The sequence below is a fragment of the Triticum aestivum genome, chromosome 6B (assembly GCF_018294505.1).
Source record: "Triticum aestivum cultivar Chinese Spring chromosome 6B, IWGSC CS RefSeq v2.1, whole genome shotgun sequence".
NCBI classification, from domain to species: domain Eukaryota; kingdom Viridiplantae; phylum Streptophyta; class Magnoliopsida; order Poales; family Poaceae; genus Triticum; species Triticum aestivum.
In genome coordinates, this window is record NC_057810.1 from 691,389,560 (window position 1) to 691,409,185 (window position 19,626).

General features: G+C 44.0%; 2 protein-coding genes across 3 annotated transcripts; both read left to right on the forward strand.

Moving 5' to 3' along the window:
* The first annotated feature begins 781 nt into the window (after window positions 1–781).
* On the forward strand, window positions 782–5,072 carry LOC123134908 (anaphase-promoting complex subunit 10). Of its 2 annotated transcripts, XM_044554057.1 has the most exons (6): window positions 782–948; window positions 1,234–1,478; window positions 1,562–1,728; window positions 3,054–3,123; window positions 4,442–4,546; window positions 4,690–4,759. In XM_044554057.1, exons 2-6 carry the CDS (start codon window positions 1,264–1,266, stop codon window positions 4,757–4,759), a joined length of 627 nt encoding a protein of 208 aa, XP_044409992.1. In that variant the 5' UTR covers window positions 782–948; window positions 1,234–1,263. The 2 variants fall into 2 exon arrangements, with proteins under 2 accessions (XP_044409992.1, XP_044409991.1); XM_044554056.1 differs by lacking the exon at window positions 3,054–3,123 and having other exon boundaries at window positions 1,562–1,715; window positions 4,690–5,072.
* Window positions 5,073–17,729: 12,657 nt separating this feature from the next.
* Window positions 17,730–19,205, forward strand: LOC123134909 (protein ASPARTIC PROTEASE IN GUARD CELL 1-like). The gene has a single exon (XM_044554058.1). It carries the CDS (start codon window positions 17,730–17,732, stop codon window positions 19,071–19,073), a length of 1,344 nt encoding a protein of 447 aa, XP_044409993.1. The 3' UTR covers window positions 19,074–19,205.
* Window positions 19,206–19,626: the final 421 nt, after the last annotated feature.

The window sequence follows — 19,626 nt, forward strand, 5'->3', positions numbered from 1 at the left end:
AGATTTTTTCGCGAATTATACTTCTCGAAAAGGAAAAGAAAATATGTATTTTCAAAAGAAGAACATAGTTGCTTCCGCGAGCTGTACTTTCTGAAAGGAAGAAAAATCTAAGCATATGTTCTTTTTCTTGTGGTAACACAGATTTTCTTTCGTGAGAAGCACAATTATGTTTATTTGTGTTTCCATAAGAAACACATATTTGCTTCCGTGAGAAGCACAACTGTGCTTCTCAAAAAAATAATATTCATGCTTCCATGAGAAGCATGTATTTGATTATCATGAAAGCACATGTTTGCTTCCGCGAGAGGTACAATTAGTTTATAAAAAAAATCATGAAAGCACATATAAACATAAGTTTAAAAATAACAAAAGTTAATTATCATGAAAGCACATATTTGGTCTTTGTTTTCCTTTTTCTTATTTTTTTATTTTTCTGGTATTCATTTTTTGTTTATATTTAGTTTTTTGTGAAGTAAAAGTTCGCTGAAACCTATTAGCATGGGATCTCGATGCAAGGCTTAAGAAAAATATATTTTGAATAAACAAATCTATAAAAATGAAAAAGCCTTCTATTACGACAAAACAACGCACATGCAGCATATATTTGAGAAGCTGGAGAATGAACTTTAACCTGATTTCGGCGAAAGGCGCAGCTGGCCCAGGCAAACCAGGATCACAGCCCGGGTCACAGCCCACTAAGGTTGCGCCTGCTGGGCCCAGACAGGCAGCCCACGAACTAAACTGACTCGAGAGGAGCCTGCTGACGAACCAAACCCCTTCCCAGTCGCCGCCGTTCGTCGCCGCCGCCAGTCGTCCAGGAGGGCTATGGCGCCGCCGCTCGTCTAGGTGCCCCGGCGACCGGCGTCGCCACTCGCCCAGGAAGTGTTGCTGCTCGTTCAGGAGGGTTGCCGCCCGCCCATACGGCCTCCCGCTTCCCGCCTCCGCACGGTATGCCCCCTCAGCCCCTCTGACCTTTCCCAAATCCTAATTCCCTCTTGCACTACTTGATGCCTTGCTGACTTGAATGATTTTTCCTTTCAATAGATTAGTTCAAATGTTCCAACATATTGATGGTTAGCTCATGTACTATAGAGTTTATTAGTTCAATGTAGAAAGCCTTTTCGTAAAAAAAATAATTTTAATTTTAGTAATCTTTGTTCCTGTGAGAGGAACTTGACTTTTGGTATGCCTTAAAACTGGGGTAATCTTTGGGGGTGATTTTTTTGCCCTTAGTTTTTTGGCCTGGGGCGTGATCGCGCGCCGATGGAGTCCGACGGCGAGCAGGAGGCGGCGGCCACGCCGACGCTGGGAGCGTCAGCGGGGGCACCGGTGGCAGGACAGCTGAAGGGCTGCCCGGAGCTCTCGCTGGAGGGTGACATGCGAGAGATGGCCAAGACGGCCGTCTGGAGCGTCAGCTCCAGCAAGCCCGGCAATGGCGTCGCCTCCCTACGCGATGACAGCCTCGACACGTACTGGCAGTGAGCGCCGTCTTCCCCTGCATCGAAATCTCTCCCTCTTTGTTTCTCAGTGAATCACTGTATCTGTTTTGGGCGTTTGTCAGGTCGGACGGTGCGCAACCGCACCTGGTCAACATCCAGTTCCAGAAGAAGGTGCAGCTACAGCATGTTGTGCTGTATGTGGATTTCAAGCTGGACGAGAGCTACACGCCGAACAAGATCTCCATCCGGGCTGGCGACGGCTTCCACAATCTCAAGGTGACCCCCTCCGGCTACTCCGCGATATATCGTTTTGAGAATGTTCAGGGCCTTGGAACATAGCAGCGAGAAGCCCAGTGATAGATAGCACACATGTATCTCTGAAGTCTAAGTCATGATCTGTGCTCGATGGTGAGAGCACTTGGCTAAAATTGTTGCTTGAGAATAAAAGTAATCTTGGCGCACTAAAAGTTTGCAATTCAATAAAGTTCATTGTATTGAAACAAAATTATTTATAGCAGCAAACAGGAAAACAACAGGATATTGTGGGAAAATCAGGCATGCAGCAAGTTGTCATGAAAGAACAAAAGCACCATTTCAGCTTAGACAGTGTTTACCTTAAGATATGCATGCGTGCATTCACTAGTTATGGTTCAGTTTAGAACTCAAATATGCATGCCTAAACGGCTGTAGCCAGTGGCCACGATCGATAATTTTATGTTCTTCAGAACTTCATAGAGTATTCATATTCATTACCTTTATATTACCTGAGCAGCACTAGCTTTCCTGCTATGTCCAAACTGTTGAGCAAGTGTGAAAAAAGATGAGCAGTGTCGGCCTTTCAGCTGGTAGTTTCACTGCTACATTTGCTATTTTTTCTCTTTTGTTTATTTGTGGCAGTCAGTATGTGGATTGTTGCCACAGCTGTGGCACATCACAGTTTTGTGTGTCATGGTGCACCTTTCACAAATATATCATTTAGCATGCTTGCCGGTGACTTGCCAACCACAAAAGGTAGTGCCGTGTTCGCACAAACATACTTGTCTTTAGCTGAACCTAATGTCCTTCGGTTTTTGGAATACACCAAGTCTTATTGCCCATAACTAACCAGGTTCCAGTATTTTACAGGCATGTTTTCCAACCATGTACATTTTTGTTCACAAATTTTGACAGCTAACTAGTACTTTGTAAATTTAATTGAACTATATAAGAAATAAAGCGGATTTTGCACGCCTGGATGGGGGGGCACTATATTTGAGATATGTTTTGCCTACTTCAAAATGCACTATGTTTTAAAAAAAATCATGCATGTCCATCAGGTTCTAACATGTCCAAATGAAAGTTTTGGTACGGAAGCATGACTTAATGTGTCCTGAGTAAAAATAAAAAACTGCTGCAGCTTGAATAGTCTGATGGCTTAGGATTATTACACTACCTTATTGTTGCACCATATTCTGACGTATCATAGGATTACATTTACAGTAATATTCTGCAATGATTTTGCATTGCGTGTAGTTGTCCATTGGGCACTGAACTGATCCTTGGAAATTCAAATTTACAGTGCCAGTATTATCTTGATCTCAAATGATGAACCATTATATATACCATGCTTCCAAGAAATTAAAACGGTGGAACTTTCAAAGTCAGTAGGATGGGTTCATATATCATTATCTGGCACTGATCCCCGGTACGAATTTTGTAACTTAAACCCTATGATGCCTTTATTTTCCTTCCTCTAGCATTGACATTTCAGAAGGTATAGCTCACACTACCATCTGATGACATAATATGCATTTCTCGTTTTGGAATTTCCATGATGATAAAATTCTGTTTTGACATGTTGGATGTCACAAATTTTCAGCGCACTGCCTGTGCAGGCCACTGCTTGCATAATTTTCCTTAGGCTTTGGCAAACTTAGATACTCTGTCGAAGTGTCAAGTATATCGGACACTGCAGCTAACTCATTTCAGTCAGATAATAAAGGTCCCATTAGCTTGCCATGAGGCATATAATTTGGTCACTGAGTATGCTCTAGAAATATACAAGGTTTTCAGAACTAATTTATGAGTGACACTATTTGGATCCCACTGCTTATGTGTATGGCCTTTGCAGGCAGTTGCATACTTTAATTCTCTTTCTTGGCATCTTAGAGTACGTTTTTTCGTTCAGCAACCCCGTTTGATTGGGGTGAACAGTGAGGCATCCTCTCATGAATAATACCATGTTCCGTACAAAATAAATTGAACTCATTCGAGAAGTACTCTCCACCATGATCAGTCCAAACTTATTTGATTTTCTTTTCAAGTTAATTTTCACCTTCAGCCTTATAAATTTTAGAGTAGTGTAGACTGTCGTATTTAGTAGTAGCAAACTAGCAAAATATAAGTTAGAGTGCCACAAAAAATATATTGTTGGATTCTTGTTTGAAAGAAGTTTCTCATGATACTATTTTTAAGGTACCTATAACTTATGTTTTGCTAGTTAAATCTAAGGTTAAAATTCGATCCAAAATAGGAGGGACTAATAAACCTGGACAGAGAAAGTACTGTGTAAGCTCTACAATAATTGATTGAGGGATATATGTACACTGATACAAGGCCGGGGTCAGCCCTCTTGTTTTTCTAAAAAAAGGAAAACACTACAAGCAAACTATTGGTCAAAATTGTATCTTCAAGTTCCTGTAGGAGTATCTAAAATGTCACTTATACTAGTACTAATGCATGAATATCTAAAATGTCAGCCCTCTATTACTAATTAATATATTCCGTCGATGTGTCAAGTATATCGGACGCTGCGGCTCACTCATTTCAGTCTAATAATAATATCTCATTAATTAGCTTGCCATGAGGCATATAATTTGCCCATGAGTATATATACTCTAGAAATACACAAGGTTTTCAGAACTAATTTACGAGTGGCACTATTTGGATCCCACTGCTAAAGCGTATGGCCTTTGCAGGCAGGTGCATTCTTTATAATTCTCTTTCTTGGCATGTTTGTGCAGAGAAACATTCGTTCGTACATTTATGCTCCAAATTGCGGTGTTGGCCAATCACCTGAACGGGAGGGACACTCATGTCCGACAGATCAAGATATATGGGCCAAGACTGTAAGTTGGATACTCTACAAGCAGCCACCCGACCATCTATTTGCATTCTGTAACCCCGTGTCTTGGTATATTTGATTTAAATAGATACTTAGGTCTCGTGGTTTTTTACTTAGTTAGGCCCTGTTTGTTATGTTGTGTTTCAGGAACCCCGTTCCCCACCAGCCTTTCATCTTCATTTCCAGGGAATGCATAATGTATTCCACCATCAGGTGAGACTGAGATTCCGTGAACCCTCGCCGCCTCACGTCACATGGGAGGGATCATCCACGGTCAAGGTGCAGACCTTGATTGTGGCCTGCGCGCTTTTGTAAGAACGCCGACATGGACTAAGTAGCCGATGAAGTGTTCAGCCTATGTTATTGTGGATCGAGTTGCCGCTGAAGCATCATCAAGGTGTCTCTCTAAATATCTACCATGTAGCTTTTTTTTTTGAGACAAATCTACCATGTAGCTTTTTTTTTGAGACAAATCTACCATGTAGCTGATCTTGTATTCCATTCCATCAGTGGAGAAGAAGTTTTTTTTCTGTCTTTGAGGGTATAACATTAGACCCGGGTCACAGCCCACTAGTGGCTTGCTCCGTGCTGGGCCAAGACAGGCAGCCCACGAACTAAACCCCTTCCCAGTTGCCGCCGTTCGTCCAGGAAAATCCTATTGGATGCTCGCTGCGGCAAAAGTGTCGGCGAATCCTATTTGACGCTTGCGTGCGTCCGACTGCAGCCCTTTCGCTGAAGCGGGCGAGCGAACAGCGCGAAACGGGCCGGCTCACTTTGAGTGTTGAAGCAGTGCCTGGCAAACCGGTTTTGGGAACCTTCTAGAGGGTTCCTTCAACCGGTTTTTCCGATTTTTTCCTTTATTACTGTTTTTTTCGGTTTTTTCTGTTTCCTGTTTCTTTTTCTTTTTCTTTTTTGTTTCTGTTTCCTTTTCTCCTGTTTCTTTTTATATTTATTTTATTTTCCTTTCCTTTCCTTTTATCCTTTTTAGGTTTTATTTTTATTCTAAGTTTTAAAAAATGTTCAAAATTCCAAATTTGTTCATAACTTCAAAATTTGTTCACGGTTTTGGAAAAATCAGTTTTTTCAAAAACAATCACAATTCAACAAATTGTTCAGCGTATAGTACAAAAATGTTCAATGTATATTTCAGAATTGTTCGTGATATATCACAAAAATGTTCAGTGTCTATTTAAATATTGTTAAGCTTATATCACAAAAATGTTCAATGTGCAGTTCAAAAAATGTTCATCCTTTACTAATAAAAAATGTGTTAATGTACATTTCATAAAATGTTCAGCATATATCACAAAAATGTTCAATGTTTAGTTCAAAAAATGTTCGTCCTTTATTAATAAAAAATGTTTTAATGTATATTATAAAAATGTTCAGCGTATATCACAAAAATATGTGTATTTTAAAATTGTTCAGCATATATCAAGAAGTTCGATGTGTATTTAAATTGTTCGTGGTATTTTTACAAAAATGTTCCATGGTTTTGATTTTTACTGGATCTGCCAACGCATTGAGTTCATAAAAGCTTTTGCGGCCTAGTAAACACGAACACTTCGCAGCTCAACTGGTTGAGAACGCTGACCCGCTATCGCCTGGTTATGAGTTCGTATCCAAGTGCGACCTTTGTTTTTCTTTAATTTTGTAGTATCGTCTTGGCCATGATGCCATCGAATGGGCCGGCCCATTTCGATCGCGCCTGCGCGGAAGCTCGTTCTTTGACGCTAACGAGCGTCAGGCAGGGACTCCCAAAAGTGTCGGGCGATCGCACAGAGCAGCCAAGCCAGCGACACAATATGGGCCGGCCCACTTACGCATATACACAGTCCGTCCAAACGATTTTGGGAACCTTCTAGAAGGTTCCCTAAACCGGGTTTGTTTCTTGTTTTGATTCTTTTCTTGGTTTTTCTGGCTTTCTATTATTTTTTTCTTTTTCGTTTTTTCTGTTTCTGTTTCTCTTTCTTTTTTCAAGTTCATTTTCCTTTTTCAAAAACTGTCCAGAATTTTCAAAAATGATTACATTTTTCAATTTTTTGTTAAAAATATATGAAAATGTTTCCTGTTATCAAAATTCGTTTCAAATTTACAAAATTCGAAAAAGATGAGAATCTCAATAATTGTTCGCATTTTCAAAATCTGTTCAGAAATTTCAAAAAATGTTCTAATTCGTAAATTTTGTTTGTCTTTTCCAAAATTGTTCGGAATCTTACTTTTGACCTGAAAATTTGTTCGGAATGTTAATTTTCGTTCTCATTTTTTTCAAATTTTGTTCATGTTGTTCGTGTTTTCAAAAGTTTGGAGTCGAAGAATTGTTCGGAATATTAATTTTTTTCTCATTTTTGTTTGTGTTTTAAAAATTGTTCGTAATCTTATTTTTTGTTCTGAAAATTTGTTCAGAATGTTAATTCTTCTTCTCGTTTTTCCATATTTTGTTCATGTTGCTCGTGTTTTCAAAAGTTTGGAGTTGAAGAATTGTTCGGAATGTTAATTTTTTTCTCATTTTTGTTCGTGTTTTAAAAATTGTTCGGAATCTTATTTTTTATTCTGAAAATTTGTTCAGAATTTTAATTTTTGTTCTTGTTTTTTCAAATTTTGTTCATGTTGTTCGTGTTTTCAAAAGTTTGGAGTTCAAAATTTGTTTGCAATGTTAATTTTTGTTCTCATTTTTACAAATTTTGTTCATTTTTACTGAAAATGTTCCCGTTTTCAAATTTTGTTCATAAATTTGAAAATTTGTTCGCTCGTTTCAAAAAATGTCCACCTTTTTAAATTATGTTCACACACCAGAAACTATTTGTTTAGGAAATAGTTCGCATTTGTTTCTTAAAAAATAGGAAAATTTAAATAATGTTTACGTGTTTAAATTTTGTCATAAATTAAAAAATGTATGGGATTTACCACAATGGCTCTGGACTGGCTTCCTTGGCGTGAGGAGAAGAGTTCGATCAGTTGCCCATATATTTTATTTTTTATGGAATTTAGTGAATTTGTTTTATTTTCACGGCTGCTTATAGTTCTTTAAGGGACGCGCTGCAATTCTTACAGAGTAGTGAGTGTGTCGCAGTGGCTTGTGCGTCGCGAGCATCTATTAGAAGGTGGAGAGTTCGATTCCTACGTCGCGCGTCTCTTTTTGGAATTTTTCATTCTGCCAAGGGCAGCGAATGGGCCGGCCCAGGTGACCCATCTCCTGTGCGAAGCTGCAGCATTTTGCCACAGTAAGCGGCACATAGGAGGTCCCGTTCGTCCAGCCGTCCAAGAATGTCGCCGCTGCTCGTCTAGGAGCCCTGGCGACCCCGCATCGCCCCTCGCCCAGGAAGTGTTGCTGCTCGTTCAGGGCAGCGAATGGGCCGGCCCAGGTGACCCATCTCGGCCGGCCCAGGTGACCCATCTCCTGTGCGAAGCTGCAGCATTTTGCCGCAGTAAGCGGCACATAGGAGGTCCCGTTCGTCCAGCCGTCCAAGAATGTCGCCGCTGCTCGTCTAGGAGCCCTGGCGACCCCGCATCGCCCCTCGCCCAGGAAGTGTTGCTGCTCGTTCAGGGCAGCGAATGGGCCGGCCCAGGTGACCCATCTCGGCCGGCCCAGGTGACCCATCTCCTGTGCGAAGCTGCAACATTTTGCCGCAATAAGCGGCACATAGGAGGTCCCGTTCGTCCAGCCGTCCAAGACCGCCGCCACTCGTCCAGGAGGGAAGTGACTCCTCTGCTCGTCTAGGAGCCCTGGCGACCCTGCATCGCCACTCGCCCAGGAAGTGTTGCTGCTCGTTCAGGAGGGTTGCTGCTTGCCCATCCGGCCACCGCCAATCGCAACACCTGTCGTCTCTGGTTGTAGCTCCCGCCGCAGACATGTATTTGAAAAAAATGGGCATCCCTGTTGGGGAATGTAGCAGAAATTCAAAATTTTTCCTACGAATCACCAAGATCTATCTATGGAGAGAGTAGCAACGAGGGGAAGGAGAGTGCATCTACATACCCTTGTAGATCGCTAAGCGGAAGCGTTCAAGAGAACGAGGTTGAAGGAGTCGTACTCGTCGTGATCCAAATCACCGGAGATCCTAGTGCCGAACGGACGACACCTCCGCGTTCAACACACATACAGCCCGGTGACGTCTCCCACGCCTTGATCCAGCAAGGAGAGAGGGAGAGGTTGAGGAAGACTCCGTCCAGCAGCAGCACAACGGCGTGGTGGTGGTGGAGGAGCGTGGCAATCCTGCAGGGCTTCGCCAAGCACCGCGGGAGAGGAGAAGGGAGAGAGGTAGGGCTGCGCCAAGGAGAGGTCAAACTCATGTGTTGGCAGCCCTCAAGACCTCAACTATATATAGGGGAGAGGGAGGGGTGCGCCCCCTCTAGGGTTTCCACCCCAAGGGGTGCGGCTGCCCCCAATCCCATCTAGGGTGGCGGCCAAGGGGGGGAGAGGGGAAACTTGCCCCCCCCAAGTTAGGTGGGTGCGCCCCCTCCCCAAACCCTAGGCGCCTTGGGCCCTTGTGGGGGGCGCACCAGCGCACCTGGGGCTGGTCCCCTCCCACACTTGGCCCATGCAGCCCTCCAGGGATGGTGGCCCCACTTGGTGGACCCCCGAGACCCTCCCGGTGGTCCCGGTACATTACCGATAAAACCCAAAACTTTTTCGGTGACCAAAACAGGACTTTCCATATATAAATCTTTACCTCCGGACCATTCCGGAACTCCTCCTGACGTCCGGTATCTCATCCAGGACTCCGAACAACATTCGGTAACCACATACAAACTTCCTTTATAACCCTAGCGTCATCGAACCTTAAGTGTGTAGACCCTACGGGTTCGGGAACCATGCAGACATGACCGAGACGTTCTCCGGTCAATAACCAACAGCGGGATCTGGATACCCATGTTGGTTCCCACATGTTCCACGATGATCTCATTGGATGAACCACGATGTCAAGGACTCAATCAATCCCGTATACAATTCCCTTTGTCTAGCGGTATTGTACTTGCCCGAGATTCGATCATCGGTATGCCGATACCTTGTTCAATCTCGTTACCGGCAAGTCTCTTTACTCGTTCCGTAACAGATCATCCCATGATCAACCCCTTGGTCACATTGTGCACATTATGATGATGTCCTACCAAGTGGGCCCAGAGATACCTCTCCGTTAAACGGAGTGACAAATCCCAGACTCGATTCGTGCCAACGCAACAGACACTTTCGGAGATACCTGTAGTGCACCTTTATAGCCACCCAGTTACGTTGTGACGTTTGGTACACCCAAAGCATTCCTACGGTATCCGGGAGTTGCACAATCTCATGGTCTAAGGAAATGATACTTGGCATTAGAAAAGCTTTAGCATACGAACTACGATCTTTGTGCTAGGCTTAGGATTGGGTCTTTCCATCACATCATTCTCCTAATGACGTGATCCCGTTATCAACGACATCCAATGTCCATGGTCAGGAAACCGTAACCATCTATTGATCAACGAGCTAGTTAACTAGAGGCTTACTAGGGACATGGTGTTGTCTATGTACCCACACATGTATCTGAGTTTCCTATCAATACAATTATAGCATGGATAATAAACGATTAGCATGGATAATAAACGATTATTGCCTCTAGCGCATATTTCCAACAGTCTCCCACTTGCACTAGAGTCAATAATCTAGGTCACATCGCCATGTGATTAACACTGATAGGTCACATCGCCATGTGACCAACATCCAAAGAGTTTACTAGTGTCTAAACTAGTTCACATCACCATGTGATTAAGACTCAATGAGTTCTGGGATTTGATCATGTTTTGCTTGTGAGAGAGGTTTTAGTCAACGGGTCTGCAACATTCAGATCCGTATGTATTTCACAAATTCTCTATGTCATATTGTAAATGCTGCTTCGGCGCTCCACTTGGAGCTATTCCAAATGGTTGCTCCACTATATGTATCTGGTTTGCTACTCAGAGTCATTCGGATAGGTGTTAAAGCTTGCATCGACGTAACCCTTTACGCCGAACTCTTTATCACCTCCATAATCGAGAAACATTTCCTTATTCCTCTAAGGATAATTTTGACCGCTGTCCAATGATCCGTTCCTGGATCATTATTGTACCCCTTGACTGACTCATGGCAAGGCACACTTCCGGTGCGGTACACAGCATAGCATACTATAGAGCCTACGTCTGAAGCATAGGGGACGACCTTCGTCCTTTCTCTCTCTTCTGCCATGGTCGAGCTTTAACTCTTAACTTCATACCTTACAACTCAGGCAAGAACTCCTTCTTTGACTGATCCATCTTGAACACCTTCAAGATCATGTCAAGGTATGTGCTCATTTGAAAGTATTATTAAACATTTTGATCTATCTTATAGATCTTGATGCTTATTGTTCAAGTAGCCTAATCCAGGTTTTCCATTGAAAAACACTTTTCAAACAACCCTATATGCTTTCTAGAAATTCTACATCATTTCTGGTCAACAATATGTCAACAACATATACTCATCAGAAATTCTATAGTGCTCCCACTCACTTCTTTGGAAATACAAGTTTCTCATACACTTTTGTATAAACCCAAAATCTTTGATCATCTCATCAAAGCGTACATTCCAACTCCGAGATGCTTACTCCAGTCCTTAGAAGGATTGATGGAGTTTTTCATATTTGTTAGCGTTTCTTTAGGATTGTCAAAACCTTCTGGTTGTATCACATACAACCTTTCCTCAAGAAAACTATCGAGGAAACAATGTTTTGACATTCTATCTGCAAGATTTCATAAATAATGCAGTAACTGCTAATCCATTTCCAGCAGACTCTTAGCATCGCTACGAGTGAGAAAGCCTCACTATAGTCAACTCCTTGAACTTGTTGGAAAACATCTTAACGACAAGTCGAGCTTTCTTAATGGTGATTCTTACCATCATTGTCTGTCTTCCTTTTAAAATCCATCTGTACCCAACGGCCTTACGACCATCAAGTATTTCTTCCAAAGTTATGGATCCTTTCTCGGATTTTATGGCCTCGAGCCATTCGTCGGAATCCGGGTCCACCATCGCTTCTCCATAGTTCGTAGGTTCATTGTTGTCTAGCAACATGACCTCTAAGACAGGATCGCGTACCACTCTGAAGTAGTACGCATCCTTGTCACCCTACGAGGTACTATAGTGACTTGATCCGAAACTTCATGATCACTAGCATAAGCTTCTACTTCAATTGGTGTAGGCACCACAGGAACAACTTCCTGTGCCCTGCTGCACACTAGTTGAAGTGACGGTTCAATAACCTCATCAAGTCTCCACCATCCTCCCACTCAATTCTTTCGAGAGAAACTTTTCCTCGAGAAAGGACCCGTTTCTAGAAACAATTACTTTTGCTTCCGGATCTGAGATAGGAGGTATACCCAATTGTTTTGGGTGTCCTATGAAGATGCATTTTATCCACTTTGGGTTCGAGCTCATCATCCTGACACTTTTTCACATAAGCGTCGCAGCGCCAAACTTTTAAGAAACGACAACTTAGGTTTCTCCAAACCATAGTTCAAACGGTGTCGTCTCAACGGAATTACGTGGTGCCCTATTAAAGTGAGTGCGGTTGTCTCTAATGCCTAACCCATGAACGATAGTGTTAATTCGATAAGAGACATCATGGTACGCACCATATCCAATATGGTGCAAATATGATGATCGGACACACTATCACACTATGGTGTTCCAAGCGGTATTAATTGTGAAACAATTTCCACAATGTTTTAATTGTGTGCCAAAGCTCGTAACTCAGATACTCATCTCTATGATCATATCATAGACATTTTATCCTCTTGTCATGATGATCTTCAACTTCACTCTGAAATTACTTGAACCATTCAATAATTCAGATTTGTGTTTCATCAAGTAAATATACTCAACATCTACTCAAATCATCTGTGAAGTAAGTACATAACGATATTCACTGCATGCCTCAGCACTCATTGGAACGCACACATCAAAATGTATTACTTCCAACAAGTTGCTTTCTTGTTCCATCTTACTGAAAACGAGGCTTTTCAGTCATCTTGCCCATGTGGTATGATTTGCATATCTCAAGTGATTCAAAATCAAGTGAGTCCAAACGATCCATCTGCATGGAGTTTCTTCATGCATATACACCAATAGACATGGTTCGCATGTCTCAAACATTTCACAAACGAGTGAGTCCAAAGATCCATCAACATGGAGCTTCTTCATGCGTTTTATACTAATATGACTTACATGGCAGTGCCACAAGTAAGTGGTACTATCATTACTATCTTATATCTTTTGGCATGAAAATGTGTATCACTACGATCGAGATTCAATAAACCATTCATTTTAGGTGCAAGACCATTGAAGGTTTTATTCAAATAAATAGAGTAACCATTATTCTCCTCAAATGAATAACCGTATTGCGATAGACATAATCCAATCATGTCTATGATCAACGCAAACACCAAATAACAATTATTTAGGTTTAACACCAATCTCGATGGTAGAGGGAGCGTGCGATGCTTGATCACATCAACCTTGGAAACACTTCCAACACATATCGCCAGCTTACCTTTAGCTAGTCTCCGTTTATTCCATAGCTTTTATTTTGAGTTACTAACACTTAGCAACCGAACTGGTATCTAATACCCTGGTGCTACTAGGAGAACTAGTAAAGTACACATTAACATAATGTATATCAAATATCCTTCTATCGACCTTTGCCAGCCTTCTTATCTACCAAGTATCTAGGGTGGTTCTGCTTTAGTGTCCGTTCCTCTCATTACAGAAGCACTTAGTCTCGGGTTTGGGTTCAACCTTGGGTCTTTACTAGAGCAGCAACTGTTTTGCCGTTTCATGAAGCATCCCTTCTTGCCCTTGCCCTTCTTGAAACTAGTGGTTTTACTAACCATCAACAATTGATGCTCCTACTTGACTTCTACTTTCGCGGTGTCAAACATCGCGAATACTTCAAGGATCATCATATCTATCCCTGATATGTTATAGTTCATCACGAAGCTCTAGTAGCTTCGTGGCAATGACTTTGGAGAAACATCACTATCTCATCTGGAAGATCAACTCCCACTCGATTCAAGTGATTGTTGTACTCAGACAATCTGAACACAAGCTCAACGATTGAGCTTTTCTCCCCTAGTTTGCAGGCTAAGAAAATCGTCGGAGGTCTTATACCTCTTGACGTGGGCACGAGCCTGAAATTCCAATTTCAGCTCTCGAAACATCTCAGATGTTCCACGACGTTTCAAAATCGTCTTGGTGCCTCAACTCTAAACCGTTTAACTGAACTATCACGTAGTTATCAAAATGTGTATGTCCGATGTTCGTAACATCCACAAACGACGTTTGGGGTTCAGCACACTGAGCGGTGCATTAAGGACATAAGCTTTCTACTGTCCGCATAATCGCTACAATCAACTTTCAACTAAATTTTCTCTAGGAACATATCTGAAACGGTAGAACTAAAGCGCGAGCTACGACGTAATTTGCAAAGGGCTTTTGACTATGTTCAGGATAATTAAGTTCATCTAATGAACTCCCACTCAGATAGACATCCCTCTAGTCATCTAAGTGATTACATGATCCGAGTCAACTAGGCCGTGTCCGATCATCATGTGAGATGGACTAGTCATCATCGGTGAACATCTTCATGTTGATCGTATCCACCATACGACTCATGCTCGACCTTTTGGTCTCTTGTGTTCCGAGGCCATGTCTATACATGCTAGGCTCGTCAAGTTAACCTAAGTGTTTCGCGTGTGTAAATCTGGCTTACACCCGTTGTATGTGAACGTAAGAATCTATCACACCCGATCATCACGTGGTGCTTCGAAACGACGAACTTTCGCAACGGTGCACAGTTAGGGGGAACACTTTCTTGAAATTTTAATGAGGGATCATCTTATTTACTACCGTCGTTCTAAGCAAATAAGATGCATAAACATGATAAACATCACATGCAATCAAATAGTGACATGATATGGCCAATATCATTTTGCTCCTTTTGATCTCCATCTTCGGGGCTCCATCATCATCATCGTCACCGGCATGACACCATGATCTCCATCATCGTGTCTCCATGAAGTTGTCTCGCCAACTTATTACTTCTACTACTATGGCTACCGGTTAGCAATAAAGTAAAGTAATTACATGGCGTTGTTCAATGACACGCAGGTCATACAATAAATAAAGAAAACTCCTATGGCTCCTGCCGGTTGTCACACTCATCGACATGCAAGTCGTGATTCCTATTACAAGAACATGATCAATCTCATACATCACATATCATTCATCACATTCTTCTTGTCCATATCACATCACATAGCATACCCTGCAAAAACAAGTTAGACGTCCTCTAATTGTTGTTTGCATGTTTTACGTGGCTGCTATGGGTTTCTAGCAAGAACGTTTCTTACCTACGCAAAACCACAACGTGATATGCGAATTGCTATTTACCCTTCATAAGGACCCTTTTCATCGAATCCGTTCCGACTAAAGTGGGAGAGACTGGCACCCGCTAGCCACCTTATGCACCAAGTGCATGTCAGTCGGTGGAACCTGTCTCACGTAAGAGTACGTGTAATGTCGGTCTGGGCCGCTTCATCCCACAATACCGTCAAAACAAGATTGGACTAGTAACGGTAAGCATATTGAACAAAATCAAAGCCCACAACTACTTTATGTTCTACTCGTGCAAAGAATCTATGCAATAGACCTAGCTCTGTTACCACTGTTGGGGAACGTAGCAGAAATTCAAAAATTTTCCTACGAATCACCAAGATCTATCTATGGAGAGACTAGCAACGAGGGGAAGGAGAGTGCATCTACATACCCTTGTAGATCGCTAAGCGGAAGCGTTCAAGAGAACTAGGTTGAAGGAGTCATACTCGTCGTGATCCAAATCACCGGAGATCCTAGTGCCGAACGGACGGCACCTCCGCGTTCAACACACGTACAGCCCGGTGACGTCTCCCACGCCTTGATCCAGCAAGGAGAGAGGGAGAGGTTGAGGAAGACTCCGTCCAGTAGCAGCACAACGGCGTGGTGGTGGTGGAGGAGCGTGGCAATCCTGCAGGGCTTCGCCAAGCAGCGCGGGAGAGGAGAAGGGAGAGAGGTAGGGCTGCGCCAAGGAAAGGTCGAACTCATGTGTTGGCAGCCCTCAAGACCTCAACTATATATAGGAAAGAGGGAGGGGGTGCACCCCCTCTAGGGTTTCCACCCCAAGGGGTGCGGCTGCCCCCAATCCCATCTAGGGTGGTGGCCAAGGTGGGGGGAGAGGGGAAACTTGCCCCCCAAGTTAGGTGGGTGCGCCCCCTCCCCAAACCCTAGGCGCCTTGGGCCCTTGTGGGGGGCGCACCAACCAGACCACCTGGGGCTGGTCCCCTCCCACACTTGGCCCATGCAGCCCTCCGGGGATGGTGGCCCCACTTGGTGGACCCCCGGGACCCTCTCGGTGGTCCTGGTACGTTACCGATAAAACCCGAAACTTTTCCGGTGACCAAAACAGAACTTCCCATATATAAATCTTTACCTTTGGACCATTCCGTAACTCCTCGTGACGTCCGAGATCTCATCCGGGACTCCGAACAACATTCGGTAACCACATACAAACTTCCTTTATAACCCTAGCGTCATCGAACCTTAAGTGTGTAGACCCTACGGGTTCGGGAACCATGCAGACATGACCGAGACGTTCTTCGGTCAATAACCAACAGCGGGATCTGGATACCCATGTTGGTTCCCACATGTTCCACGATGATCTCATCGGATGAACCACGATGTCAAGGACTCAATCAATCCCGTATACAATTCCCTTTGTCTAGCGGTATTGTACTTGCCCGAGATTCGATCGTCGGTATGCCGATACCTTGTTCAATCTCGTTACCGGCAAGTCTCTTTACTCGTTCCGTAACACATCATCCCATGATCAACCCCTTGGTCACATTGTGCATATTATGATGATGACCTACCAAGTGGGCCCAGAGATACCTCTTCGTTACACGGAGTGACAAATCCCAGTCTCGATTCGTGCCAACCCAACAGACACTTTCGGAGATACCTGTAGTGCACCTTTATAGCCACCCAGTTATGTTGTGACGTTTGGTACACCCAAAGCATTCCTACGGTATCCGGGAGTTGCACAATCTCATGGTCTAAGGAAATGATACTTGGCATTAGAAAAGCTTTAGCATACGAACTACGATCTTTGTGCTAGGCTTAGGATTGGGTCTTGTCCATCACATCATTCTCCTAATGATGTGATCCCGTTATCAACGACATCCAATGTGCATGGTCAGGAAACCGTAACCATCTATTGATCAACGAGCTAGTTAACTAGAGGCTTACTAGGGACATGGTGTTGTCTATGTACCCACACATGTATCTGAGTTTCCTATCAATACAATTATAGCATGGATAATAAACAATTATCATGAACAAGGAAATATAATAATAATAACTAATTTATTATTGCCTCTAGGGCATATTTCCAACAATCCCAACATATATTTGAAAAGTGGGCCTACTCCTGTCATGTATGAGAAAAACTAGGCATTCGAGCATATATTTGAAAAATGGCTAATCTTGTATTTCAAAAATGTTAAACATCTATAACAAAATGTTCCCGATGTCCTTGTATGAGAAAAAAGTTGACATCAAAATATATATTTGAAAAAGAATGTTAATCATGTATTTTTTGAAATCTAAATGTGTATAAAAAAACATGCAAGGGTTTGTGACATGGTGATAAACTGTATGGACATTGTGTTCTACACCGTATGTTCACGGTAAATAATGTATATGTATATCTCATCATTAGTCCGTGGCAACGCACGGACACTCAACTAGTAGTATCTAAAATGCCACTGAGTCTAGTACTAATACACATCTCGGTCTCTTGCATTGGATACTGTGGGTGTTAAATGATGGAGATATGCAAAAAAAAAATTCTAAAATGCCACGTAATTTAGTACTAATACATGATGAGATATACATATACATTATTTAGAGTGGGTGTTAAATGATGGAGATATGCAAATCCCTCCCCCGGGCTATATACTAATTAATTTGTGATGTGAGTTTGTTGCATGATTGCAATGTATCCCCTGCAGATACCTCCAACATTATCCGCCGCCCAAACGATATCCGTACGTCAATATATAATGGTGTTGCAATCGGCAGCCATGGCAACCAGAAACATAACATGGAGATAACCTCCTCCACCGTGCTGCTGCTTGTTGCCGGCGTGCTAGTCCATGTCCTGCCTACGACATGCACGGCGGTCCGTGGGTTTAGCCTCCCGCTAGTCGCCAACCACGGCGGGGGCACGTACCGTGTGGACGCCGATGGCTTCATGATCGTGAACACCACGAGCTTCCACCACCGTCCCTTCCTGACGGCCCCCCTGAGGTACATGTATGGCGTGGCCGTGACCATTGGCACGGGCCACGGCAAGAGTACCCATTTCCTCGTGCTGGACACGGCCAACAGCCTGCCATGGATGCGGTGCGCGCACTGCTTGCCGGTGCAACGACAACGTAGCCCGGTGTTCGACCCTAGCCACTCGAGCAGCTACCGCCCCCTCCATCCGACCAACCCACTGTGTCGGCCGCCCAACCGCGTCCACCCCGCTGGCGACAAGTGCTCCTTCCACCTCCCACGGGAGGCACACGGCTTCGTCGGCGTCGACACCATCATTCTGGGTAATCCAACTTTGCCTATCCATGGCATCGCCTTTGGGTGTGCGCAGGCCACCGAGGGGTTCGACACCAAAGGCACGTTCGCAGGCACACTGGGCATGGGCAGGCTGCCTACCTCCCTCATCATGCAGATCAAGGACCGTGTCGCCTGGCGCTTCTCCTATTGTCTGATCGGCCCAGGTCACAGCCAGGACCGACATGGCTTCATCCGCTTCGGCGCCGACATCCCGGAGCCCCCGCCTCTGGGCCACCATCGCATCAAGATCCTTCCCACGCCAGCACACTTCCCACACGGCATCGTCGACTCGGCCTACTACGTGAAGCTTCTGGGCGTGAGCCTCAACGGGTCCCCGATCCAGGGTATCCACCAAACTATGTTCGAGCGGAGGCATGACAGGTCAGGCGGGTGCTTCCTGGATGCCGGCACAGAGACCACCCGTCTGGTGCCAGCGGCGTACACGCTCGTGGAGGAGGCGGTGGCCCATATGGTGCAGCAGTGGGGGTACAAGCGCGTTCGCGATCGCGACTTCCTCCTGTGTTTCCGGGAGGAGCCCGGGATCTGGTCGCGCATCCCAAGGTTGAGGCTCGACTATGAGGGTCCGCCTACTCGGCACGGGGAGCCCACGCGTGCGCACCTGGAAATCGGCTCCCGACGCCTCTTTGTAAAGGTTGAAAACAAGCAGTTGTTGTGCTTTGGGGTGTACCCCACGACCTCGCGCCACCCCACGGTCATTGGCGCCATGCAGCAGGTGGATACGCGTTTCATTTTCGACCTCAGGGCCAACACCATCACCATCCACCCAGAGAGCTGTGAAGACGACACCGAGCCCGCCCCGTCCGAGTGGTGACGAGGCTTGTACCATTCATTAGCTACTCGTTGATCATTAGTCACTCATGTTTAAGATCGTTGTGCGCCATCCTTAATCGAGTGGCATGTCAAAATATATAATAAACCATGAAGATTCATGCAGTCTCCTCCAGTTTTTAGTTTAGTAGCAGATTCAACCTAGACTTGTTCATATCTTCAAAAAAAGGAACCACATCATTAGTTAGTTAGGATCTGAAAATAACGCTCTGATGTTAAGAACCTCATGTACATGGGCTGCCCCCCTTCGACCAGCAGATTCAAAGTAGACTTTCATACCATGCTTCCAAGGAAATTAAAATGGTGGACCTTTGAAAGCCAGTAGGATGGGTTCATATATCATTATCTCGCACTGATTCCCGGTACTGATTTTTGTAACTTAAACCCTATGATATGATGCATTTATTTTCCTTCCTTTAGCAATTGAAATTCCAGAAGGTAGCTCACACTACCATCTGATGACACAATATGCATTTATCGTTTTGCAATTTCCATGATGAAAAAGTTCCATTTCGACATCTTGGACGTCTCGAATT

Bases quoted from the DNA above. Each gene is read 5' to 3' on its own strand.
- LOC123134908 (XM_044554056.1), top strand. From the start codon at position 1,264: ATGGAGTCCGACGGCGAGCAGGAGGCGGCGGCCACGCCGACGCTGGGA. The intron at 1,716-4,441 runs GTGACCCCCTCC...ATGTTTGTGCAG, and splicing joins ACGGCTTCCACAATCTCAAG to AGAAACATTCGTTCGTACAT. The intron at 4,547-4,689 runs GTAAGTTGGATA...GTTGTGTTTCAG, and splicing joins AAGATATATGGGCCAAGACT to GAACCCCGTTCCCCACCAGC.
- LOC123134909 (XM_044554058.1), top strand. From the start codon at position 17,730: ATGGAGATAACCTCCTCCACCGTGCTGCTGCTTGTTGCCGGCGTGCTA.